The sequence below is a fragment of the Anoplopoma fimbria genome, chromosome 18 (assembly GCF_027596085.1).
Source record: "Anoplopoma fimbria isolate UVic2021 breed Golden Eagle Sablefish chromosome 18, Afim_UVic_2022, whole genome shotgun sequence".
Taxonomy (NCBI): domain Eukaryota; kingdom Metazoa; phylum Chordata; class Actinopteri; order Perciformes; family Anoplopomatidae; genus Anoplopoma; species Anoplopoma fimbria.
The window spans coordinates 12560200-12587640 of NC_072466.1; the positions used below are offsets into that span (position 1 = coordinate 12560200).

The 27441-nt window shown below is 37.2% G+C and overlaps 2 protein-coding genes across 4 annotated transcripts in view; one reads left to right on the forward strand and one right to left on the reverse strand.

Annotated features, from left to right (window-relative positions):
- The window catches only part of ezrb (ezrin b), a 32901-nt gene extending 18908 nt beyond the window's left edge, over positions 1–13993 (forward strand). For both annotated transcript variants that reach the window (XM_054618325.1, XM_054618326.1), the window contains 9 exons: positions 304–387; positions 486–632; positions 3767–3863; positions 4293–4456; positions 6643–6773; positions 7469–7629; positions 9486–9578; positions 9968–10207; positions 11456–13993. In XM_054618325.1, coding sequence (XP_054474300.1) covers positions 304–387; positions 486–632; positions 3767–3863; positions 4293–4456; positions 6643–6773; positions 7469–7629; positions 9486–9578; positions 9968–10207; positions 11456–11620 — 1282 coding nt within the window. In that variant the 3' untranslated portion in view covers positions 11621–13993. The remainder of the gene's footprint in view (positions 1–303; positions 388–485; positions 633–3766; positions 3864–4292; positions 4457–6642; positions 6774–7468; positions 7630–9485; positions 9579–9967; positions 10208–11455) is intronic.
- Positions 13994–16170: 2177 nt separating this feature from the next.
- sytl3 (synaptotagmin-like 3) lies at positions 16171–24612 on the reverse strand. Of its 2 annotated transcripts, XR_008531869.1 has the most exons (14): positions 24447–24612; positions 23900–24115; positions 23408–23475; positions 22890–22941; positions 22726–22792; positions 22560–22632; positions 21956–22083; positions 21681–21803; positions 21041–21213; positions 20861–20957; positions 20595–20765; positions 19591–19672; positions 18015–18187; positions 16171–16796 (listed from the first exon to the last, which is right to left on the reverse strand). XR_008531869.1 is itself a non-coding variant. In XM_054618683.1 (12 exons), exons 1-12 carry the CDS (start codon positions 24542–24544, stop codon positions 19538–19540), a joined length of 1401 nt encoding a protein of 466 aa, XP_054474658.1. In that variant the 5' UTR covers positions 24545–24612; the 3' UTR covers positions 19289–19537. The 2 variants fall into 2 exon arrangements, 1 of the variants encoding a protein (XP_054474658.1); XM_054618683.1 differs by lacking the exons at positions 16171–16796; positions 18015–18187 and having other exon boundaries at positions 19289–19672.
- Between the last annotated feature and the right edge of the window lie 2829 nt (positions 24613–27441).

Below are 27441 nucleotides of genomic sequence, written 5' to 3' on the forward strand. Positions count from 1 at the left end.
CAAGAGTATAGAAGTTTATGTGGGTGTTGTAGACCCGCCATCGCCTTAATAGTAGTCATACTTTTAAGAATCGGATATTATTAACTCTCCCTTGCCAGAATTATTACCATAATCAAATTAAAACAGATTTTCTGTTCGTTTGAGAGTGTTTAATGAAATGGGTTTATGGGATTTTAGAAAGGGTTATGTGGGTAACTGAAGGTGAAGAAAATAAAAGCCAAAGATATCCGATTGTCTTGACTTTTAGTTGTCTCTGTATGGTGATGTAGCTGAACTTTGCTGCTTTTTTCTTTCTTTCTTCAGAGTCCAGGAGCAGCACAAGTTATCCAGAGAGCAGTGGGAGGAGAGGATTCAGGTGTGGCACGAGGAGCACCGTGGGATGTTGAAGTGAGTGTGTGTTTTTTTTTTTATGTAATCTCACTCGTTGAGTTAATAAGAATACATTGAAAGAATAACTTACTATTGTCCTCTGTCGATTCTTGCAGGGAGGATGCTATGCTGGAGTACCTGAAGATCGGCCAAGACCTGGAAATGTACGGAGTTAACTACTTTGACATCAAGAACAAGAAAGGAACAGAGCTGTGGCTGGGAGTGGACGCCCTCGGACTGAACATTTATGAGAAGGACGACAAGTAAGCACTGCATTTTGAAACAGCCCTGCTGTTAGTGTCTGTCCTGTCTGTTTCTGCCTCCTGCTACAGAAGCTGTAGCTCTGTGAGACACAGCTAAACAGGCTGAGCCAGGTCCAGGTCTGTACTTAATAACTATTCCTGTTTCTCTGCAGACAGCATGACAGGAATAACAAGGAAGGCCCAATGAATACAGTCTTTGGGAGGAGTTGCTCCAAAGACAGATTTGAAAAATGAAAACTTAGCAGTTAGCTTTTATGTGTCTTTATTATCTAAAATCTAAGATACACACACACACACACACACACACACACACACACACACACACACACACACACACACACACACACACACACACATCATTTTTGCTGCTAGAGGTACAATTACTACTCTACATACTACTGATAGATAAAAACCTACCCTTTGAAGCACAAAGTACACTTTATATTAATATTGAAGATGATTTATATGAAATCCTTTCTATACATTAACAGACTTTATCTTATTTGTTTTGTATTATTTATTTATTTAATTTCCCCCTGACTCAGGGCTGACTCTAACCTCGGACTTGTCCAGCTCCATGTCTGTAGTTAATCACAACCCAGTTCTGTATACCCACAGACAGTAGGACAGAGAAAAGTAAATATTCCTCTTGTGTATTTGTATGTTTTGGTGACTCCTTGTTTGTGCTTCAAGGGAAACCTACTCTTTGTGATCTGTAAAAAGGGTGTTGACTGACTCTGGTTTATTGGGAGAGACCGTTTGAGAGGTTATCACCCTTTATTTAATGAAATGAGTCCTGCCTTTCAGTCACTGGCTGAGTTTTTTTGTCCCCCTCCAGATTGTAGCTTTTCCTATATTAAACTGGCTGCACTGTGTCAACTTTCATGCCAGCATCTATTGGAAGCAGTCTGGCCTACTTTGTGTGCCCTAGTGGAAGAAATGAATTGAGGCAGTTGTTGAGAGGGTAATGACAAAGTTTAGCATGTCAGGTCTCTAATTGAACCTTTACCGGCTAATTCTTTGTCTTGTATCAGCTTAAGAAGTCTAAATGATTTCATAACCATAACTGCTTTTGTGTTAAAGCTCATCCAGTCTCTCATTTAGATACTCATTGTGTTTTAACTGTGGTAAAAAAGAAACTCCAACAAGAGCAAGAACCACATTGTCAGAGACTGCACCCGGTCCCTGTGTCCCTGTGGGAGTCTGTCTCTTTATGTGCTCCCTGGGATCAGCAAAGAAATGCCTCTCCTCCACGGTGCCCTCTGCTGTAACCATGGCTACGCCGACTGGTTTTTCAAGCTGTGCAGCACTTAAGAATGTGAGGCTAACCTACAACACTTGTCTCTCCAATGAGGGCAGCCGAGGCTTTGCTCAGGAACAGTCTGGTGCTGGTTTAACTCCTTAGGCTCTCCTGCTGTATGAACCAGAGCACTGCTCATTTTACAGGACAGAGGTTTCCTTGATTCAAGGTTTTGTCTTCGCAACCATCCTACTTAAACACAAACACAGTATATCAGATTCACTTATTCTAATGTATTTACATTGAAAAACTGGTTTAAGCATCTGTAAATGAACATAACAAAAACAAATGAGCCATTAATATTATTTTTCTTTTTTCATTTTACACTAACTCAGTAGTAACTATTGTTCAGATATCAGGCTGCAAAAGTATCTGAACGGAAAAATAATATGTTTGGGTTTTTTGACACACTGGCACACGTCGGCATCTGCAACTCTTTTGATAATCGATTAATCTTTAGTTTTTGTAGCTAAAATGAAAACATTCATATGTTTAAGCTTCTCTGAAAGGCTGCTTTTTTGTCTTGTGTGATAACTGAATATATATTTATATATATATTTTTTTACAAAACTTAGTTTAGTTTTTAGTTATACTTTTTCTTAATTACAATTAACTTATTTATGACTCTATTGTAACCTTTGTATCGACCCAGACTGCAACAGAAAATGAAAAATGCTTTTTATTACTCATGTTGTTTTTGACATACTGGTTACATTTTCTGTTGCTATCAAATGCTAATAGTCCCTACGGGTTTATTCTCATACATATGTAACCACAGTTTCTTTCCTTTCCTAAATCACTGCAAACTGCCACTTTTTATAATCCGCATCACTGCAACAATAATTTATACAAAAAATGAATCCATTGATAGAGCACGCCTTAATAACTGATAGAAATATTGAATTGTTGAAATATCTTCACCATTGTTCTCTCAATTCCATACGCATGTGTCGGGGTCAGTAATTGAGTGAAATTCCAGTTCAGGCAGTACGGTTTCACAGCAGAGTTTCGCTCTGAGGTGGATGGCTGCCTTTCTAGATTACAACACTATCGGCTTGTCAATGTTTACTGTGCTACTTTGTATTGTGCTGAATGAGATTGGCATCCGTTGAGTTTGTCTGGCACAATAGAAAGCCAAGCCACACCCGGGATTCATCCCCCAAACTCGAACACCGGATGCAGAAATCCAGCCTGAGAGGTTTATCAACACCAGTGTTTAGCAGTGGATTGATCAAAACGAATGATTTGACTGGTGTTTGATTGTGTTTACACAACACTTTAACTATGTGTGTTACTATAATACATAGAGATACAACTAATAATTATTTTCATAATCGATTAATCTGACATGCAATTTCTCAATGAATCAATTCATATTTTAGTTTTTAAAATGTAAAAAAAAACCAATGAAAAAATGTGGTTGTTTTGTCTGTCAAACAGTCAAAAACCCAAAGATATTACATTTTTCCCTTTATGACAAGGAAATGCAATTAATTTCCTTGCATTAGAAAGAGTTGGATATTTATTAACAATTGTAATATTTCTCAAGCTGAAAAATGTAGCCTTACATCAAAACTCACGCAAACTCGTCGCAGTACAGCCTGTAAAATTTTGTTACTATCATCGGTCACTATGTACAGTTGTGATTCATCCATTTTAATATTAAAATCTAAATGTGCCACTGCAAATAATTTCAGTTTTTTGTTGTTGTTAGTCAAAATAGTTCAAAAGAAAACCAAAGGAGTTGTGCCAGTTAACAACATTAATACACTGTAGCCATACAGCGATTCAGTGTCACAGTATAACGTTCGTGTACATCTGGTCACTTCCTCAGACTGACCCCAAAGATTGGCTTCCCCTGGAGTGAGATCAGAAACATTTCCTTCAACGATAAGAAGTTCATCATCAAGCCAATTGACAAAAAATCTCCGGTGAGTAATAATTCAGCAGCTTTTTGTTTTCAAACATGCTGACACTTCTAATCCTGAAAAGTCTCCTTTACAATCTCCACCAGTTTAAGATTTCTTGTTTCTCTTTAGATAAAATGAAGCTTTCAGATGGTTGCATTGTGTCTCTATACTTAAGCTCTCTGCTTACTTTGTACCTGTGGCGTCATGTTTCTCTGTAGCGAAGTGAAAAACCATTAGACGTATCCTCAGTCTGATCTCGCATACAGAATAGCCACGGCTGCTTTTCAGGCAATGCTGTTAGTGATGAATTCCAAACACTCACAAAAGTACACTTGAGTCCTTTTTAGCAGTGAAGCACAATGAACAGGCAACGAAACACTTGATTCCGCCTGGTTTTTGTTCACTTTCTCCTTTCTTTCCTATTCCTCCTGTCTGCTTCTTCTTCTCCAGGACTTTGTGTTTTATGCAGCAAGACTGAGGATAAATAAGCGCATCCTGCAGCTGTGCATGGGAAACCACGAGCTGTACATGCGTCGCCGCAAGCCAGACACGATCGAGGTGCAGCAGATGAAGGCCCAGGCCCGAGAGGAGAAGCAACAGAAACAGTTGGAGAAGTACGCAGAAAACTGGAAATATTTATATACATGTGATATGTACATTTAGTTAAACTTCCAAAATCTTCTTTTCCACCTTGATGAGGGTAAAACCATCCCACTAACCCACACACTATACTAAATAATTAAAAACCTTCTTTTAACTTATGACTTTAGCCACTTTCTATTTTCTTAGGCTAAAACTTTTGGATTTATTTGACAAAGAATGAGCAGAAATATTATTGTTTATAGAATTTCAGCTTATATTATATATTTATTATATTTTATTATTCTACAAAAAACGTTTGTCAAATTAATGATTCTGAGACAAATAACAGTTGTTGAAGATTTTGTTTTACACGAACCAAGCATTTGTTATATTGCAATCTTTATTTTAGTCTTTGAGGTATGTATATAGATGTGATATGATATTTTTAATGAATGATTTTCAAAATGGGTATGGCTGCAAGAGTTGAAGGTTGCATCCGCAATTATGTTCATTATTGGTTAATTTGCTAATTGTTTTCTTGATTAATCTATTCATCATTTGATTTATGAAAAGTCAGATAAAAGTGATTAACTGCCTCTCAAGCTTTCCCTCAGCCCACAGTAAAGTCTTGTTTTGTCTAAACAATAGACAAAGACATTCATTATTTATAATAATTTAAAACAGGAAAAAAAGACGGTGCTCTATGAAGTAGATAAAGACCAGCAGTGAGCTTATGAATGGTTTTGCCTTGTTCTCTTCTCTCTGAACCATTTTTACCAATGGCAGATATTTCTCACAATACATGCTTTTCAACATGTAAAGTGAAACCTCCATTCATTGGGAAATAACCCTCCATTCCCTTTTCAAGTATGGGAAATGTGCTTCCTGAATTGGCTGAAGTGAAAGTGAATGGATGTTGACCCTGGTCTCAGCTACAGCTGTCGGCACGCTGTCTGTCTCGTACAGCTGTTCAAACATGGTGATGTAACGCCGGGAGACAACACAGTAAATACCAGTGGGTGAACCATTAGGTCACTAAGAGTTAGACTGAGTTAGGGTTAACACACAGGAGCTCACAATATGACAGAGGCTTGGCTGAAGTCCAAACTGTAGCTAGATGGTTACTAGTCTCTTAATATCCATCCATCCATCCATCCATTTCCTTCCGCTTAATATGGCTGATTAAATCTTAATTAAACTCTCAGGGAGACGTCAGGTTGTTGGTGCAGCAAAAAGTTATTGAGTGATTAATAATAAAGCTGAGACAGTACAAATAGGGCAATAAGGCAAATATGGCCCTCCAATATAATATCTATCTATATATATATATATATATATATATATATATATATATATAGATAGATATACAAGGCTAATTGAACAGCGCACAATAAATTGACCAATTGCTGTAATTCAAGTCAATAATGGGAAAGCTCCTAAGATTTCGCTGGGTCCAAGCCTCAAATGTCAGTATGTGCTGCTTGATGAACTGAAATGGTTTGTCAATCAATCGATTAGCTAACTGATAGAAAATGTCAAATCAATCGTTAAGTAATTTTTAAGCAAAAAAAAAAAGAGCCCAAATTCTTCCAGTTACTCAAATATGAATATATTCTCAATATCTGAATCTTTGTGTTTTTGACTGCTTTGATTTTATTATCTTTGGTTGGATGACTAAACAATTAATTGGAAACAGAAATTACTAATTAATCAAGAATGAAAATAATCCTCAATTGCAGCATGAAACAAAATTCACACCAGAATACGGGCAGTCGTTTTCTTTCTAGTTTTCTCTCTTAGTAAATTGAAGATCCATGAGTTTTTTCCCTTTTTTTCTGACATCTTATAGATCAAATCATTAATCATTTAATTGATTATTCAAACAATTATTAGCCCTAAAAACATTTAAAGAATCCCATTGTTGATGACTTCCTTCACATCTTGCAGCTACTACAGGATCTTATTTAGGCCATTTAAAGGCCTCTCCTGCAAATGGTCATCATGTGGGATTAATAATATTTAGATGAAAGTATACTGTATGTGACCATGATGGATGAATGAGATTTTTTAATGTTTTTGAACAGTGTGTGCAATCTGTGCTTGTGTGTGTTCAAATGTATGTGTGTGTGTGTGTTTGTGAGTGCTCACCGACTGTCGTTTGTCAGCCGTAACTACCCATCAACAATGTCAGCTCATGACGGCTGTGTCTTATCTGCAGGGCCCAGCTGGAGAAAGAGAAGAAGAAGAGAGAGGCCATCGAGAAAGAGAAGGAGCAGATGGAGCGAGAGAAGCAGGACCTGATGATGAGGCTCTACCAGTTTGAGGAGAAGACCAAGAAGGCAGAGAAAGGTCAGGGGGGGCGGGGCCTATACATCACTTAACCCCTAACAAAAGAATGTGTGGGAAAATAACTTTGTGTTTTTACTATATTTTCATTATATACGGTCCAAACCAGAAAAAAGCATTTGCGTTCTTACTTTTAGTTTTACCTGTTTCTGTACGTGACAGCAGAAACCAGCAGTGTTTCTTAAAAAAAACGACCTTAGGAAGCATTTTATTGTTAACAAAATGACATACTGCACAGTAAGCTATCAGGCTAATAATATCATTAAGTGACTCTGGGGCTTCCTCTTTAGTAATGATTAACAAGTTTCCTGTTCATAAATTTGTGCCAAATGTTTCCACAGTTTAAATATTTTATATATTTTATATCTGATTATGGTTTCACAGTCTGAATAGTAACAGAAAATTGTATATAAATAGATGAAGGTAGCTTTAGTTTCTTCATGGGGAGAAAGTGAGTATGATTTGTGAGGGGAAGGTCCAATGTAGTAATATGAATCTGTCACTGACAGACATGGTGTCATTGGAGCTTCCATAGTTGGTTATAATAAGGCGATTCCCATAGTGAAACACCAAAAAACATTAAAAAAAGAACCCAGGGCGTCATGGTTCTTGTTTTAAAAGAATTGCAGTTGGAATATCTTTCCCTGACGTGCTAGTACTGTAGCTTTGTCTCACACTCTTCTGTTTCTTTATGGTAGATCTGCATGACCAGCTCCAGAGAGCCACGATGCTGGAGCAGGAGAGAAGGAGAGCTGAGGAGGAGGCAGCTCGTCTGGAGTCCGAGCGCCAGGCGGCTCTGCTGGCCAAAGAGGAGCTGGCCCGCCATGCTGAGGACCAGCTGAAGAGTCAGGAGCAGCTGGTCAGTGTCTTAGACAAATGTATCCAATTATTTTGATACTTTCAACCAGGTTTTAAATACTATATGGCTATAGGTAAAGCTTGTTTTCTGCTCTTTTAATGAGAAGATAAGCCTCACTTGTCCATCAAAACATTTGCACCTTGTTTACAAGTTCAGATAAATTCAAACCTTTTCTTACTATATTCAGCTAGTACTTTGTCCAAGTCTGTACCAGGCACATTGCAGGGTGGTGTGTTCAACAGTGCCTGGCTACTGTAGCTACAGACAAAACCACTTTGTAGCGTTCAGCTGAACCACACCCCTTTACTTCAGACTAACCGCCCACTCACCCAAACCTCTCGTCTGTGGACCACCCACAGGTCTGTGTGCTGCTCCCTCTTTCACTTGAACAGCCTGTACAGTAGAGCTGCGGTTTCTTCTCCACATTCACAGTTTTATAGCGCAGCACAGACACCTGCTGCAGCACCCTTTATACTTAAACCCTATTAAGACGCTTGTGCAATGGATTAAGTCCACTGACCGACCGAAAAAGAGATGTGGGAGTCGTGTTATCATCGCATTAAAAATGTTTGAAAGCTTATAGCTTCGCTGCGTCACTGTGTTTTCACTGAGGCACCAGTTTTCCAGCTGAACACCTTTAACACAACAATTTCACGGCCAAGTGCTCCACTGCCGGCTGGAATCTGCTCAGTACTTTACAATTAAAGCAGGTATGCTGCTTATTACTGAGCCTCCAGTTAGTTCACTGTCAGTGGGGAAAGACAAACTGGTCACATTGTTGTGGTGGTCACAAGGATTTACCACGGCACCTGCAGAGCCTTGTTACGTTTCAGCTGGCGGCTCTGCTCAAAGGTTTCTGTTTTTCTACTATTGAGTTCCAATATTTTGACAGTACTGAGAGCTCCAAATGCTTTTGAAGTTAAGATTGCATCATACAGTATTTAAAAGGATTTATACTTTAGCCAAAAGTGTGATGTTTTTACATTTTCTATAAAGACACTGCTAATTGATGAGTACCATGATTTTACGTTTAGACAAGAAATATTGTTTTCACCCTTTTCCAAGTAGCTGTTCAAATAAAATCTCTGTAAATCACAGTCTTGAAGGACCGTAATCTCATTTCCCTGCAGTCAAGGCAATCTTTTACCAGTGATTCATAAGTACAGTTACTTAGAGTGGAAATAGCACTTGATGCTTGTATTAAGACATTAAAAAGATGTTTAAAAGTTTTTAATAGTTATAGTAATAGTAATATTGATAAAAGTAAAATGTGGCAAAGTTCAATTGATACAGATTTGAAGCTTGAACGAGTTAATCATGATTAAAGAAGGTGACTTAAACGTCCACTGAAGCTTTTGCTCCACTGAACAGACTAAAAATTGTGGCAGATGAAAACATCATATCTGCGTGGACTATAGCTTTCCTCAAATTAATACATTAAACAAACATAAATGCTTTATTGCATCGCGTTTAACGCATTGTTTTTCTTAGTTTGAGGTCGCGCCCCTCTACCTCTGCTGTGGTTAATGGTACCTGACAGAATAATTCTTGGCAACAAGTGTTTATCTTAATGAACAAACTCTTAATATTCACCTAACCGTAGTGGATGGAGACACACATTCATGTCAGTTGCAGAATTACATCACATGAAGCGCAGTGCTCTCTCGTTGTGCAATTTGATCATTATCTAAAATTATACTTTATGTGCTTTTGTTTTGTTTGTTTGGGTTTCTTACTTTTTGCTATATTGAGGTCTTTATTGTCTCTATGACTACCTGGTTTAAAAAAAGATTGTATATCTTCATCCACGTATTAAGTCTTGACTCTTAAATAAGTGTGTCTGCTGTTTTTTTCAGGCTGCAGAGCTGGCAGAGCACACAGCCAAGATCAGCCTGCTGGAGGAGGCCAAGAGACGCAAGGAGGAGGAGGCCGACTCTTGGGAGCTCAGGGTGAGAGCTTTGACTGATTGAACCTGTACTGTACGAAATACTGAAGCACGTTAGCGGCAGACAAGCACAGTACATTTACCTACAAGGACTGCTTTTACAAATTCTCTGACCTGCCAAAACTTTCCAGTAAACAAGGTAGATGTGAGTACAGGTGTTTTTGTTGAATAGTTATGCAAGCTTGTCATCTTAAACCTAAAACAAATCAAATAAAAAAAGAAAGAAACACATGACAGTGCGGCAGGGAGGGAATTTATGTTTGTTTGTGTGTGTACTATATTTAGTTAAATTTAAAACCTAAAATAAAATAATAAATCAGATTTCCTACCAGATTCAGAGACAAAGAGGAGTGAACTGACCGTCCCTGTGTGTTTAAAAATTCCTCTCTCCAGGCCAAGGAGGCCCAGAACGATCTGATAAAAACCAAGGAGGAGCTGCACATGGTGATGACGGCGCCCCCTCCACCTCCACCTCCCCCCATGTACGAACCCATGGACGACAACAGCGACAGCGAGGAGAACCTCAGCACACACAGCGCCGACCTGCAGTCTGAAGGATTCAACGACCACCGCTACGAGGAGGATCGCCTGACCGAGGCCGAGAAGAACGAGCGCGTCCAGAAACAGCTGAAGGTGAGGACAGGGCGATCCGCAGAGATAATTAAATTCACACCTCACACAATCAATCATCCAAAAGGTACAGATACATTAAGCTATTTATTTTGTCGATATGACAGATATCTTTCACTGTGCAGCCCAGTGTTTTTAACACATTACTTATATGTACTGTATGTGTTTGTTTATCATCTCTGATGTCACAAAGAGGTCATAAAGAAATGACTGATTATGAGGATCATAAGTCTAGACTGAAATTTGACCTATTTTATAGTCATATTTATGAATGGATGGAGCCAGAAAAGGAAACAGGGATTTTGTGCCATGATATCGCTGGAGTAAAAGATAACTGTGTGGTCACTACGCTTTGTTTCCGTTTTATTGGTGACTTGCTAAAATAGATGGAATAGGACATATCAACACACCAACTCATTTAGGGTGTGATGCCCTGTACTTAATGTGCTGACACCTTTACTTGTTACCACAGTTACCAAATGATTCTGGCTGGCCACACATCTCTTATGCAGATCAGGGAATTGCTTTCTAACAGACAACAATGAGCAAATAGATTTAAAGGACATGTTGTGCTCATTTCCAGGTTCATACTTGTATTTTAGGATTCTACTTGAACATGTTTGCATGCTTCAATAAAAAAAACCAAAAAAACTCTTTATTTTTAACATACTGTCTGTCTGAAACGCTCCTTTTCAGCGCTTTTCAACGGAATTCCGTAGCTGGGCAACAGCTAGGGTCCATGTTTAATAGAAACTTTCACAGTAAATATAATATATAAAAATGAAAAAAAGAAATATTTATCACTTTGTTACTGCTGCACGCCCAGTTTGAAATTGCTCAGAGACATTTTCACAATTTTTGGCTTTGCTTAAATTTGGCTTTGCTTAAATTTGGCTTTGCTTAAATTCCATGCAGTTGAAAATAATAGAGCATCTTAATTATCAATGCATCCCACACTTAGATGCTTTATTTGCGTGGCATGTGCACTGCTTTCTTGTAACAAATTGATGACACAAAATGATAATTATGCACAAGTGTCCAAAATTAACTGCTCACTACTCACTACCAAGTAACTACTGAGGATTATATGTTCTATGGACAGTTGTGAACGGAGCACTGATACTCACAACGAAGGGTCGTTCCAGTTCCAAGGTGGCACTACTATGGTGTGATTTTTATGCTAGAATTGTATTAGTAGTCGGGTTTGTTTGAGGTTTCATCTCATGCCTCCTCTCCTTTTCTGCCCCTCAGGCCCTGACCTCAGAGCTGGCTCATGCGCGTGATGAATCCAAGAACACCCAGAACGACCTCCTTCACAGTGAGAATGTCCGGGCCGGCCGAGACAAATACAAGACGCTGCGACAGATCAGGCAGGGCAACACCAAGCAGAGGATCGATGAGTTTGAGGCCTTATAAAAAAGCCCCAACCCTTTCTGAATGGTCACTACATCCCAGCCGTCACAAACGGACACACACACACAAACACGCTTAAACTCATGTTTAACACACATCAGTTGCAGACTAAACTGGAGCAGTATAAGAATCACTTACAGAGAGAGACACTCCTGTTTTGAGTGTGCCGAGCTTTGCAAATCCCTCGAAGAAACCTTAGTGCCAAAACCTTTCTCCTCTTAGTGTTTCAGATCTTATTTGTGTATTTGATTGTGTCATTTGATCAAATTCAGACCAAATCATTATTGTTTTTATCCAGAGGTGTGATGAAGTAGTGGGACTAGCCAAATTTTATTATTATTACATGATGTGCACAAATTATATGTAATCAAAGCTTTTTCTTTTTGATGTCTTCGTCGTGTAGGAAGAAAAGGACAGTTTGTCGTTTATAGCGACCACTCAGAAAGGGGGACAACAGTATAAGCAGGAAAATGTATGTCTGGTTTTTGTTTTACAGTGTATTTGAACACTTCCATTTATGTTTAATATTGCTATACAGTAGTTTAAAATCATCCCTAGTTTGATAGTTATGCTGTATATGGGACATTGAAAAGGGTATTTCATCTTGGTTTGTATATTTTTGCTATCTACTAATGATAACATTTAATATGTTTTGAAGATTTTATATATTCACCAAAATAATAGCTGTCTTATGTTTTCCTTTAGATCACTAAATTAAAGAGATTTAACTGTAAATTATTATTATTTTTTACTTTAGGAAATATCCAGCTGCATGTCATTAAATCAGTTAAAGAGATTGCTATCCATCTAGGTACTTTTGATTAGCTTTTTTATTTTTTATTTGCCGTGCAGTTCACAGCATGCTGAGGGATGTATTTATCCTCAAAGTCGCTGTGTTTACTGGGACACTTAGGTTTGATATATTTTATTTTCTCTGTGTCATGTTGCTGCTGGGTGAAAGATGGGCATGTGTTGTGTGCTTTTAGCCTTCTAAGTGGCCTTTCTCTCTGGCTGTTCCTCTGCAGGGATTAATGCCAGACAGTCGGTTTTCACTTCGTAGCAAAGGTGCTTAGCCACAAAATATATGGAAGCCTTTAGTTCAGGGGTGTCAAACTCATCCTTGTTCATGGGCCACATTAAGCCAAGATTGAGCTCCAGTGGGCTGGACCAGTGTAACCCTTGCATAATATCCTACAAATAAGAACAACTCAACATTTCTCTTTCTTTTAGTGTAAAAAAGTAAAAGTACATTGTGAAAACGTCCCCCGTTAATGATAAATCTATTTACAAACCGGCCTGGGATTTATTGCTGATCCCCAGTCTACGACTAAAAACAGACTGCTGTTTCCTCAAACCTGCCAACAGTTCATATGTTTTGTATTTTCACCATTGTGAAATAGTTTTGCCAAATATATATATATATATATATATATATATATATATATATATATATATAAGTGCAAACCAACACCAAGCACAATGGCTTCCCATTTACCTCTATGTTATTAGGAACTTTTCCATTTTTCTTTTAAAACCCGATACCCTGTGTTCACCTTTTTCCTTTATGACAAAGACATTTTTCACCCGGAGGCCTGCTTGAACAGTAATCGACATTTGACGGTGTTGTTTCATGTATCCACTACGTACAGTAAGCTCGTGGGATCTATAATAGGGTATCCAGCATAGGGTCTGCTACTCTCGTTAGGACAGCACAACCGCGGTCGACAAATAGGAATAGTATTGCATTTTATGATAAGTGTGAAAATTACAGAGAAGTAATTTATTTGAATTTTTAAAGTCATCCTGTGGGCCAGATTGGACCCTTTGGCAGGCTAATTCTGGTCCCCATGCCGTATGTTTGACACCCCTGCTTTAGTTCTTTTATTGTTACACCTAATGGGGGGTTTAAGGGTGAACATTGCAAAGAGCTTTCATTTTGCAGCTCGTTCACGATGCACTGACCCTTACATTACCACACCAACACTCTCCTCTCTGTGGACATGGACTAGAGTAGCATCTACTGAACATGTAATGGAAACACTCAGCTCTGCTGGCCTTTGTATATGAACAGGGTTTTATAATGAGGTGTTCAACATATTGGCAATAAAGAAAAATCTATGATTATACATCAGTGTGTTTTTACTTTCTACTCTGTATGACCAAGACACCGTTGTCCAGGTACTTGTTTTGAGTTTTGGGCTTTTTTGACCTCATTTTTTTTTATACTTGCTCAACACGCCTTTTTTCGATAAACTATTCTATGACTTTTAGAAGATATATTTTAGACTTGCTATACTATGACTTTTACTTTTACTTTTTTTCAATGTACTATACAATGGCATTTTCATTACTTTTTCGACACAGTATACCATGACTTTTATATTCCTTTTTGCAACATTCTATACTATTGCCTTGTTATGACTTGTTACAACATACTATACTCAGATTTTATTTCATTTCACTAAACCATGGTATTTTGGTGGGTAAGACACAGGGAACGAGTGTATGTTGCGTATAACAGGAGTTTTATGATTGCTGTAAAGCCATAGTATGCCTCTTATACTGTATTGCCTATTATAGCACGTCGAATTAAGTCATAAAAAATCACATTATAGTATGTCGACAAATGTCATAGTGCAGTTTAAAAAAAAAATCATAAAGAGTTTTGTATGGTACATTAAAAAAAGTAATAGTATGACGAAAAAAGTGATAGAATAGAATGTCGAAAAAAGTCACAGAATAGTAAGTCGTAAAAAGTCATAGGAACGGTCCTATTGTAGTATGTTGAAAAAAGCCATAGTATTGTAAGTGAAAAAAAGTCATACATAAGTAATAGTATAGGATGTTTAAAAAAGTCGGAAATAAAATCCTATTATAGCACGTCAAATTAAGTCATAGAAAATCACATTATAGTATGACGAAAAAAGGCATAGTGTAGCTTAAAAAAATCATAAAGGGTTTTGTATGGTATTTAAAAAATATATATAAAAAGTCATAGAATAGCATGTCATAAAAGGTCATAAAACGCCATATTGTAGTATGTTGAATAAAGTCATGGTATTATATGTCCAAAAAAGGTCATAAAAAGTCATTATGTAATATGTTGTAAAATGAAATAAAAAAATCATAGTATACTATGTAATAAAAAGTCTTAGTATAGTATGTCATAAAAAGTCAAAATGTATAATGTTGTAAAATGTCAAAAAAAAGTCATAGTATAGTTTGTCAGAAAAATGATGTATTATGTTATAAAATGTAATAAAAAGTTATTATTTAAGTATGTTGTTAAAAGTCATATCGTAGTAGGTCAAAAGTCTTAAAAAATATATACCAAATAAAAAAAAATATTCAAAAGTCAGAATATTAAGCCGAAAAAGTAATACAACGGCCATATAATAGTATTTCAGAAAGAAATTATAGTATTTTATGTGAAAAAAAGTAATTAAAAACTCATAGTAGAATAAGGCGAAAAAAAGTGTATTTGTATAGAGTCATGTATAATATGGCGAAAAAAGTTAAAGTATAATATTTTTTTAAAAAGTCAGTGTATTTTCCCCAAAAAATCATAAAAGGTTTTGTATAGTGTTTTCTTTTTTAAGTAATAAAACAAGTCACAGTATAGTAGGTCCAAAAAGTCCAGAAAACGTCATTGTATGGTACGCTATGGAAATGTCATGCCCAATGAAATGGTTAATAATGGTTGTCAGTTGTCTTAGTATTTGTAGCTCACCTTGTAATTAGCATGCACAGTAAGAAACGGTAAGAAACCTTTTTCGACATACTATTCTGACTTTTTTCAACATACTATTCTATGACTTTTTCCGACATACTATTCTGACTTTTTTCGACATCCTATTCTGTGACTTTTTTCGACATTTTTCAACATACTATACTATGACTTTTTTATTACTTTTTTTAATGTACCATACAAAACTCTATGATTTTTTTTTAAACTGCACTATGCCTTTTTTCGACATACTATAACGTGATTTTTTATGATAATTCGACGTGCTATAATAGGCAATATAAAAGGCATACTATCGCTTTACAGCAATCATAAAACTCCTGTTATACGCAACATACACTGGTTCCCTGTGTCTTGAATTGATTTTAAAGTCTTTCTCAATAATTTTAGGCAGTAAATTGCCTCTCCACCTTTTACATCAAAAACTTTTGTTTTATGATCTTTCATGAACCTTAAGATCCTTCACAGTTGCTCTTTCAACTGTTCCCAAGGGCACCATTAAAACCTTTGGTTATGCTACTTTTAGCCAGTATGCCCCAAAAACATGGAACACTGCTTTTAAAACATAACATAAACATATATTTATATTCATATAATTATAGCCTATAATTAGCAATTTTATGATTACCTAATTTATAATTTTTTGTTAATATTATCATTAATTTTCTCCCCCTTCTAATTGTCTTTATTTTTTTTTTGCTGCTGAATTGTGAGGCACTTTGCGCAGCATTCATGCATGAACGGTGAATATAGATACATTTAATTAATTTAGTCAATCAATTCTTTATTCAAAATATAATGCATTCATTTCATGTCACGTTCAGGGTCTGTACAATTCCCATACCCACATTCCCGTTAGCCTCAGCTGCACTTTGTGTTTAGTGCAAATTAGCAAATGCTAGCATGTTAACACACTAAACTAAGATAGTAAACATGGTAAACATTATACTTGCTACAACATCAGCTAGTTAACATTCTCACCCTGTGCATGAGTTAAAATATCTATACTAGAATTTTTTTATTACTAAAAAAAACATAACAAAAATACAAAAATAAAAGAAAATAGTAGTACTGATGGGTGTAATGGTTCTGTATACTTATAACCACTTTGTTAGTTAAAGAAGAGGGATGTTAAAGTTCCAGACTTAAACGTTTTTAATTATAAAGTCATTCAGTTTGATAGATAAATAAATAAAAAATATTTCTTTACAAACATATGCGCATGCAATGTTAAATGAATGAATGATGGCTTACAGTTCTTACAATATGAATACTGCAGTGTGAACATGTTTAGGTGCTGAGTCTGTTGTTGGGCAGAGACGTTGAATGTCATCATGTTCTCCTGATGTTGATGTTGGTTAGAAACGGGGAAGATGACTTCACTACACCTGTTGGGGTGTCCAAAACTAGTTGCCATGGTGACCCTGGAGAAGACTGGGTGAACAGAGAATTCCAGGTCAATGACATCACCACTGCTTTTGTGAAACCAGAGACTGAGCACGTCTTTCACACCATGCTTAGACCGAGACAAGAAAGGCTTCATTGTACAGGAGGAAAAGCTGAAGAGTCACTCTGAAGTAAGTCAAACCACTTCCTCAAATTTCATTGTGAGCTAAATCATCCCAGTGTCTTTTCAAGTGATTTAATTTGCATGGATGTTTCGCTGCTTGACTCCTCTGATAGAACATCACTCTGCGGAGAGATTTGATTTGAAATATATATTGGATGCTGCAGAGTAGCCTCAGCTCGTAACACCTTCAACCCCACTTATTTTGCATGTATAAGCAGATTAAAGTAGCTAAATTATTTTTTGTAAAATGTAGCTGTACAGTAAGAAGGACATTTGTGTGTTTATTGAAGCTGAAAAAGGATCTTTGACAATTCTAACTCCTCCTGTGAACAGGTGTACAAAGAGTAAATAATATTCATATTAAAAGGAATAGCCAGACATTCTGTGGAATACTTGTTGAGACTGAGATTGGAAGATTGATATCCCCTGCAAAGTAAATACAAAGCTGAAGCCAGTTAGCTTAGCTTAGCTTAGCATAAAAAAGAAAGAAAGTGAGTAAGTGTATTTCCCAAAAAATATTCCTTTAACAATGTGTGAGTACAGACATGAACAAATCCTTATAGTGTGTTATAAAACATGTATTCACTGTTTAAACACTTATCTATTAATCATTCGCAGCTGGGTTTAGACCTCCAAATTAGTAGTTTAAAGCTGCTGTAATATCACCCAATGCTGTAGGTCTCCTCAGCTCTATGGAGCCTTTCAGCATCTTTCAGCTCACTGTTTTGGTTTTACAGCCTGCAATTTTATTGTTTTGGTTAACTCCCACAGCTCTCATCAGTAGTTCATGAAGTTTAACAAAAAATTCTCAACTCAGAGATCCAGTTACTACTTTTCCAGAGCTTTCAGCAACATGTCATGGCCTTTATTAGCAAATCAGTTGTCCATTCGCGAAGGTATTGATTTGTAATCATTCATTAACTGTTTTGAATGTTTCGCAAATATAGTTTTTGACAAATACATTGATAATCACTTAAAAATGTCCGTATGTCAGCTTACAACTAAGTTCAAGCTTGGGATAAACTATTTATTGATTGTTTGTATACTTGTGCAATGTGGAATAGGTAGGCTTAAAGAGTTACCAGAGTGATAGTTGTTAGGTGTGATAGAGGAGTTCACCAGGGTCTATCTGAGCCACTCCTCAGGGGTCCCTCAGAGGAGCAGCAGGGGCCACAGCTCTGGGTTCAGAGAGCCGACTCAACCTCAGAAATGGCTGCCGTCTGGATGGGCTCTCTGCCTGCTCCCAGTCAGACACCTAAACACAACACACACATACACACACAAATATCCATATAAACACACCCTCATGCGTATTAAACACTTACACTCTATAATGCATTCATAAACACACACCAGAACACACACAACACACCTAGCAGGCCTGCAGACACCACAATGAGGTGTATTTACACTCTGACGCATGTGTTCTGACCTGTGTTTGCATTAATGGGAAGGTGTTTGGCACCTCTGATAAGGACAGTTAGTTTATCATTGCTATGTGGCACAGTGTTAGACTGCATGATGTCATAGAGTTGTCTAAAAAATATGCTCTTCTGACCTCTAGTGCTGGAACATGGTGCTTTTTTTCTTTTTAAACATTGTATAGGACAGAAGTGGTAGGTAACCGCAAGTAAGTAAGCGCATTTACAGTTCTACAGTACTTAAATACAATTTTGAGCTATTTTTACTTTACTTTAGTAATTAAATGTCCTGCTACAGCTGAAGTTTCAAGTTACCTTGCAGATTAAGATTTTATAAACGGAACACATGATCAATTTAAAAAACATGGCACTGTTCTATAGATTAAACTATTCAACTGTATATATTAGTTCAAATGTATGTGCAGTAATTAGTATTAACATTTCAATCATATGATATACTATATATTAATACAACTCTCTGGAAGTAACGAATACCCCCATGCGGTTAATAATGTTGTACTTTTACTTATAACAGTATTTTTGCTGAGCGGTATTGCTACTTTTACTTGAGTACTTATATCTTTAATGAGTATGTCTACTACCAGTAGTTTTCAATTAATTTCTTGTAAAGTAAAGTCAAATGTGAGCTTATCTGTAAAAGCTAATTTTGTCTTTGTGAAAAGTGTTGACATCTACTCTTGAATTGTTAGATATCACATGTAGCATATCTGTAACAAGTTAAAGCACATACAACCACACCAGAGAGTATTATAATCTTCTATACATATTTACCATAAGAGGCTACAGTATACTTCTTTATCAGCTGATATGTATTATGACCTGTGTTGTTTATATAAATAAAAACACATTGTGGGTGGATGAAAATCTTAAAACTCATGTCAAGTTTAATCAATTTTATTTCTAAGGCCCAAAAATACAAAAATATTTATTGTGTGGTTTGATAAATTAGTCAAAGTTGAATTAGGAAAAACAAAAACAAATAAATAAACAAAAACGCAGGTTTAACACAAGGCATTTCTTTACAAAAGTCAACATTAAATAGTGTGTTCGTGCGTACCATCGCCGAAAATATCATCTATTTTCAAGACTTGATTCAAATTTAAGTAGACATTTTCTTAACCGAAAGAGCAGATATGTTAATGCAACAATAAATTATTATTAAATTATCTGGCGATGTGCATCTTTTTCTGAAAGGAGCTGAGCTGTAGGAGCTCACCCTGGTTGTTGGAGCTGAACTTGACTCTGACCAGCTGATCTCCAACCTCTTGTTCCACAGCGCCTCCCTCTGGACTCTCAGCCTGATGAACACAGAAAGGATAAGGAAATAAACTCAAATGTAGCCTTGAAACAAAACAATGCCTTTGACAACTATGGACATCAAATGTGTTTAATATTATTACAATAGAATACAAAAATACAAACAAAATACTTAACATAATTATCATATTAAGTAATCCAATATTTTTCCAAATGTTATTTCACCCTGCTTCATTTCATAATAAAGTTTTTTACAGTTCATTTGTAATTTAAATTCCTGCAGTTTTAATTTTAATTTTATTTTTCTTTCAGTAGCTTCAGTCTGATTGAGCAGACAGTCCAGTCACATGACTTGTTATTCTCTGTTTGTCTTGATCAAAAGACTATGTGATGCAAAATGGTGTTATGAATTAAAAAATATAATTGTCATGAGGAAAAATGAAACAAATATTTATTTTTGAAAAAGGACATTTCCATAAAGAAACAGGTGGAATCAAATAAAAGTGACCTGCAATACATTATGTTACTGGGACAAAGAGGATGAAATAACTTTCTATAGTAATGAGTTTTTAAAATGTATTAGTTTTGTATTATTGGTCATATTAGTATTCATTTATTTTAGTAAAGGTTTTTTTCTCTTTTATTGAGAGAATTAGATTGATACCAATCCCATGTCTACAGGTTAAGTATGAAACTACAGCCGGCAGCCACTTAGCTTAGCATAAACAATGGAAACAGACGGAAACAGCTAGCATGGCTCTGCCCAAAGGTAACAAATTGACCTACCAGGACTTCTAAATGCACATGTTGTATCTTTTTCTGTTCAATTCCTACAAAATTAAAAGTGTAGAACCCACAATTTCTGATTTTACTATTTCTTTAATAATGAACACGTCAGCTGTCAACAGAACCTTGAATGATTTTCTCCTCAACTGTATAACATCAGAGCTGAATCTGTTTTACCTTTGGACAAAGTGGGTACCAGTTGAAGCACTGGGAGTCCTTGTCCTCAAATCCCCAGCCGTCCAGCGGGATAAGGATCTCACCGAGAAACACCTTCCTTTTCAGGGTCCCTGAATGCCACACAGAAGCCTGCAGTCTCTTGCCAAACAGCAGGTGGCGCTCTATGTGATACTGTCAAGAGCCAAACAAAGACCTTTGTTTAATTTGAGCATTATTTGACACAACCTGATTGTCACAACAGCTGAAGTAAAAAAAAAATCTCTTACCGTTAAAACTTCATTATAAACGGGATCGGTCGTGTTTTTCTTGACCGTCGTCTTCATTTTACCGCTCTTTCCCGGCAGCATGTAGAGTTTGACATATCTACACAGAAAAATAACAGGATGCTGAGGTTTGGATGGGGAATCATTCAACAAAATAAGGAGAGCTATATTTATAATGCTTACGGATGACACTTCTTCCTCTTGCTGTCTCCGTAGGACAGATTTCTGCAGGCGCCGACGGTGATCTCCAGACAAGAGGTGGTGTTGTTGAAGGCCAGAGCCAGTTTCAGCTCTCCTGCTATGCCGATGCCCTCGAAGAGGCCACAGTCTGTGTTGATGCTGCTGCTGCTACTGCCCTGAAGTGGTGAAAAGTTAAAATATATATTTTTAAAGTGAAGACAGAACAAGAGTACAGAACAGAAAAAGAGATTTTGTCTTTGAGCTAAGAGGCTGAAATGATAAAAATCTGCTATGACTTTTATATGACATACTCTTCAATGACTTCCATGATATACATTTTTAAAAACTTTTTTATGACATAGTACTAAACCATGATATTTTTTGAAGACTACCTACACTAATCATTTTTACTATACCGTTCCTTTTTACTTTTAGTGACATAAAACAATACTATGACTTTTATGACTAAATACTATGACTTTTTTTTACTTCATGTAAAATACTTCTAAGGACATACTAACCTGTGACTCATTTATGACTTACTCAACTATGTTTTTTTTTTGACGTACTAGTGTGATATTTCACCCGTCACAGGATGTCACAAACTTTTTTTTTTATTATCATATAATCAGCTTCTACTTACTCTATTTCCTCCAGAGTACTCAGAACCGTAGGAAGTTTCTTCTTCCGCTCCAGTTAATGAGCCTTCTTGGTCACTGTCTCTGTTTTTCTTGAACAGGTTTGGAAGACTGGGTCCTTTGAAGAGCTGAAAAAAGAAGGATAATTTCTTTACTGATAGTTATTTCTTCTGCTTGTTCTTATCAAGATCTGTTAGCAAGTAAAAGCATCTTTAAGGCCCAAGAGCTGAATGATTTATTTTGCAGTACTGAACGTATCGAAGTGTTCCAGCTGACTTACATGGCAAGATTTGTTGATGTCAGTGTCAGAGAGGCTCTTCTGGGTGCTGTAGTTGAAGCACGACCCTTTCCGGTTGTTGTCAACTCTCAGCAGGTCATCTCTCACATCGCTCTGAGAAGTGGAAATCTCTGCATTGTGAAAAGAGAAGTTAAATGATTTTCTCATAGAAAAAAACTAACTTGTATGTTTACTTGGAGAGAAGCACAAAAATCAATTTAGAGCAAGAATGATTGTCTATTGCTTGGACAATTTTAACTTCTCCAAAAGTTGTCTTTTTGCAATGCATGCAATAAGTGTTTGCTATCTGTGCTCATCATCTTATGCAACTTCTGCTGGTGCATTTGGGTTATGAGCTTAGAGGGGATTTTTGTCATTGCATCATATTACTTCAGGCACTTTTCCGTTGTGGTTATTACTGTGTGTATTATCACCTCCTCATAAATGTTGTGATTACATCCAATGAAGTGATGCTGCTACTTCTGAAGATTTTCTCACCAAGATAAACACTGGCAGTACTTGAAGTGTTGTGTTGTTGAGTTAAGCAATCCTGATAAAAGTTGATCATAACTGTTAAGAAAACAACTTTAATGATGCATAAACTTACTTTTAATATGACTGGACAAGGAAGCCATTACATATTCCATAGATTTAGTAAAAGATTTTGAGTTTTTCCAATCCTGCAGATTCAAACAAAGTATTAATTGAAGCTCAGTTCATACATTTCACACGTTTCACTGTGAAATAATGTTGGATACATGACAGTATTTTACCCCAGATCTGCTCAGACACTGATATTCCAAGTAGGGTGGAGGAGTCGGAGGCACAACTGATATATGACTGTCAAAAGTTTTAGAAAAAAATATTTGTTAATTTGTGTTTTACGTTCAAGTATTCATTCAAACGTTCAAAATAAACATGTTAAGATTCCTCATACCTCATCAGATTGTAGGTCTTTAATATTTTTTCCCCAACCATCTCATATTTGCCTGTAAAGAGCATAAATATAATGAATAAAACATGGCAACATAAGTGAAAGCCAAATGATTACACACTGTCAAAGAGATGAGTGGCGGAGAATTTAAACAGTGACTCTAAATATAACTAATATAAGACAAATCTGACACAATTAGCACACTGTAAAGATTAAAAAAGACATTTGAGCATTTAAATATCTTTATAGGTCCAATACTTCCAAACACACAGAATATATTATGTATGAATATTACAAAATTGCCTCTTATAATAATCTACCACACTGTAAATACTGAATAATTCAGTAACTTGTAAACCCCGAACATAAAGAAACGGCTTAAACAAACATAAACCGGATCATCCATACTTTATAAACCCATGTAGTTAAACTGAATGATATCAAGGGAGTATCAATAATTAAAAATGATGAATTTACAAAAAGGAAACCAATAGTAAATACATGCAGTATTGCAAACAAACCTGTGGTGACTGGAAATTTCTTTGCCCTCTCCTCTAAGAACCACTGTCCAGACCTGAACTTCACGTCCCTGTGAAAAGAAAATACATGATTACACATTTACATTATGAGCACTCATACTAACATATTCAATAACCAAATCATTTAAGGTTTTGGGCCGGACGTCTAAACAACGAGCTAAAAGTAATTATAGAGATTCATAAAGCCCAATGGAGCCGCAGATTCAGGTTATAATTCTCTGAGGGTTTTACATTTAATACATCGCTCTAATAAATATATTGACTATAGCCGCTTCAAAGAAAGTCAGTTTAAAGTTTAAAGGGGCCAAACAAGAATTCACATTAATATCTCATCACAGTTTTAAACACAGTAAAAGCAAGAAAGGAAGTTTCAAAAGTCAACTAGAGACTACAGTAATTTTGTGCTGTGATCTGAGCATCATTGAGTCAGATATTTCTTTTTCATCAAACAGATGTTGTAGCTCTCTACTGCACCTGTAGGCGTGGCAGACCGTGCACTTCCAGCCCGCCGTTCCCACGCCCACACGACACTTGCTGCAGATGCGGTGGCTGCAGCCATGGCAGATGGCGCCCGAGTTCCAGAACTTTCCCAGCGGCCTCTGGCAGCGGGCGCAGGTCCGCTCGCTGTACTGCCGGGAGAAACTCTTTGCACCTCTCCTTCGAAGCTCCTGGAGCTCATGTTTCATCCTCCTGAGATGAAGATGGAGGGAATCAAACATTGTTCAGCTATTTTCATAAAAAAGAAATCTTATTTTCAGTTTATTTGCAAAAAACCCTTTCTTTATAATTTGATGTCCAGTTTATAGAATATACTGAAGACACAGTAGGAACCAAAATGCTTTTGGTAACAGAAAAAAACTAAAATAACAAAAATGTTATACATTAAACATAATTGTTTTTTGTTAACATGGTTTGTTGTTGGTCTCAAGATAATACATTAAGAAGTTAATACAACCTTCCTTAAGCATCAGTGAGAAGTACTTGACATAAGTAGCTATGAGAGTGGTCAAAAAAGACTCACCTTATCCTGTCCTCTTCAATAGTACGCAGCTGTTTGTCTCTCCGCAGAACCTCCAGGACTCTTTCTCTCTCCAGAGCTTGAAGTGAACTTAAATCCATCTTTAAACAACAGTCTCACTCTGATCAACTGTTTCAGGCTCACTGGTCCTCTTCTCTCTGTGTCTCTCTGCTTCACCTTCTAGTTTTTTGTCCCTGTCTCCGCCTCCTGTCCTCTTTAACCCTCCCACTACTGGACCTAGACCTCCTCTTTAGTGCTCTGGAGCTGAAAGAGTAAAAAAAAAAAGAATGAGATAGTACAGGTTATTCAACCGGAAGTGCTGTAGAAGATCCCCTTTTCCTGATTATGATCTCCACGGAGACCCCATACACGTCAGAGCCGGATATATATATAGACTTCCTGAGCAGATATGGAGTGTTTCCACTTGGATGAATTGTAGAAAAATCCTCTTTGATATTATTTTGTCTAGAGGGGAGTGAAGAACAAATCTGCGACCTGATGACACAGACAATTAGTCAACTAGAGTATTCTCAGACCCTTTACAGTTCAAGATCTGATGACAATTGAAACAGCCACACAATACTACTTGTGGACAATATTTTAAGCTCCAAATCCTGATTTTTCTCAAACTGCTCATGTCCTCATCTTGCCTTTCTATGTCAGCTTCACAAGGTTTCCCCCCCCACCCCCATTATTCAACCCCTCTCCTGGCGAACCACCACCGATTCCTCAGCTGCAGGAAGAGCAGTGATGCTTCACTGATGACAGAGCTGCAAACCAAACCAAATGCCAACCCTTGCATTATTGATGGCTGACGTGCGTCTGTGTTCTAGTTACCTTCTCTCCTTTTTTTTTTTTTTTTTTTTTTTTTTGCAGGTCAGTACACTTCAATTCTTATTCGGCTTAATATGAATTTAAAAAAGAAAGTCAACATTGTGTGAATAAAAATTAGGTCTGTTTTTGTCAAATGTAAATCCAGACCTAGATTCTTTATTTAAGAGGAATAGTTGGACATTTTTTACCAGGAGGAAGATGAGAAAATTGAGATTGCTGTCATGTGTAAGAGTGGTATCAACCTTTCCCCACCTCTTGGGAAGAAAGCGAAAAAATGTATTTCCCAAAATGTAAAACTAATTCTTTATTGTCTCATTGATCTCATAAGAGGGACTCATTTTCAAACATCTCAATTTGGACCTCACCACTTTCCCTTTCAGTAGCAGACCAGTGAAGCATGGGGAGTAGAGAGGAAGCGGTCACTTGAATAGCTGGATGCCAGCCTGTGTTGATAGATAAGAGCCTGTCCTTGTTACTATCCAGAGCTGCCAGGAGGCCGGAGACAACAATCAGAGTAAGCTGTAATTAGGCCTCATGGCTCACAGAGGGACACAGCTGTTATCTGTCCTCTGCTGACGTGCACCATGCCTGAAGAGATTCTCTCAAGTTGTAAATATAAATAAGCGAAGATGTGAAATATGGAAGGAGAGGAAGGTTGTGATGCAGTGGACACCGATTTTATTCCCTATTTGAAATAACTACAGCTCTGAGTTTGACGGTTTGATAGGAGGCTTCTACTTGTATAGAAAATGATCATCATCATGACGTCAGTCCAAGTCATTTCACACACGCTCGTGCATGCGAAGGACAATAATGACACATGCTGTCCGTGGTTGAGTGGTGACTATGAGCACTAACATCCGAGAAGAGAGGGTGGGAGCCCGTATCAGCCCATCGCAGCAGTGACCGTAAAGGACACCTGACTGATTACATTGGGAGCCAAATACGGAGTCTGAAACCCCTGAGAAAGACCTAACCAGTCACAAGGTCTCTGATCTGTTTCCCACCCAGAGCGCAACTTCCTGGAAGACCTGTGTGAACAACTGCATACCTTGAGTCAGCTGCTGCAGCATGTCTACCCTCAAAACCAGACTCATCACCACAAGCAAACTCAAAATAAAAACCCAACAATTGTCATGGTCACGCACGCACACCACAAGGACTGACGTCGTTTATTTCAGAGAAAATTACCTGTTTTTCAAGCACCTAACGAGGTCACACAAACCACTGCTGTGAGCTCAGTGTCTCAAAATGCCTTACAGGACTTTATTGTCATAGTTATAACTGTGAACGTTTTTAACCACAGAGCGGGTTTCCAAGGAGTTCTCAAGAACTCATCACCATCAATTCATGTCAGCTAAAAATAAGCACAGCAAAGTTGGAGTTACAAGGAAACTCACTTGTGACAAAAATGGTAAGTTTCTGTTTCTTTCTCAATGTAGCGCTGAGAGACGTATGCAAGGCGTTAACATTCACACATTACACATGAAATAAATTAAGTTATTAAACAAGACCTCAACTTTTCCTCTACATGTACAGATGTATATGCCTTAGTCAACATGTGACAGAACAATTCAGAATGTCAATACACCTCACACAGTCAGCACAACACCAGGAGTGTTACAATGATAACCTGCACAGAGAAGAGGGACTTCACTGCACTTAAACAGTACACTTAGAGTTAGTATACTCATTGCAGCAACAGTAACTGTGACATTTTTACTTTGACGATGAACTAACTGTGAGCTGTGATTACAAAACATTTGCTCAACACACCACTTCGTTGCTAAATCTCAACCGGGACATCACTTTGACTACAACAAAAAACAAAAGAAAACTCAAAAGGGAAGTAATCTCAAGTTTGTGACATGAGAACCAGGTCACTGCAGAGCAGAAAGCTGCAAGATCTTACCTTCGGGCTTGTTGCACTGCTGGAGTGGTCAGCCTGAGGATGTGGCAGATTTGATACACAGATGGAACCGTCTAGAGCTCCGTTTCCTTCCTTTTTGAGATCACTCTACAGTTGCAATCTTGCAGAGGGCCAACAGAGAGCATACTATTGGTTATTTCTCACATTTGTTGGGTGCTTTATGCAGAAAGTGTTTCTGTGCAGCCCTGATCTCTTTTTGTGATGGGTAAAGAATAAAGAATACAAGTCACAGGG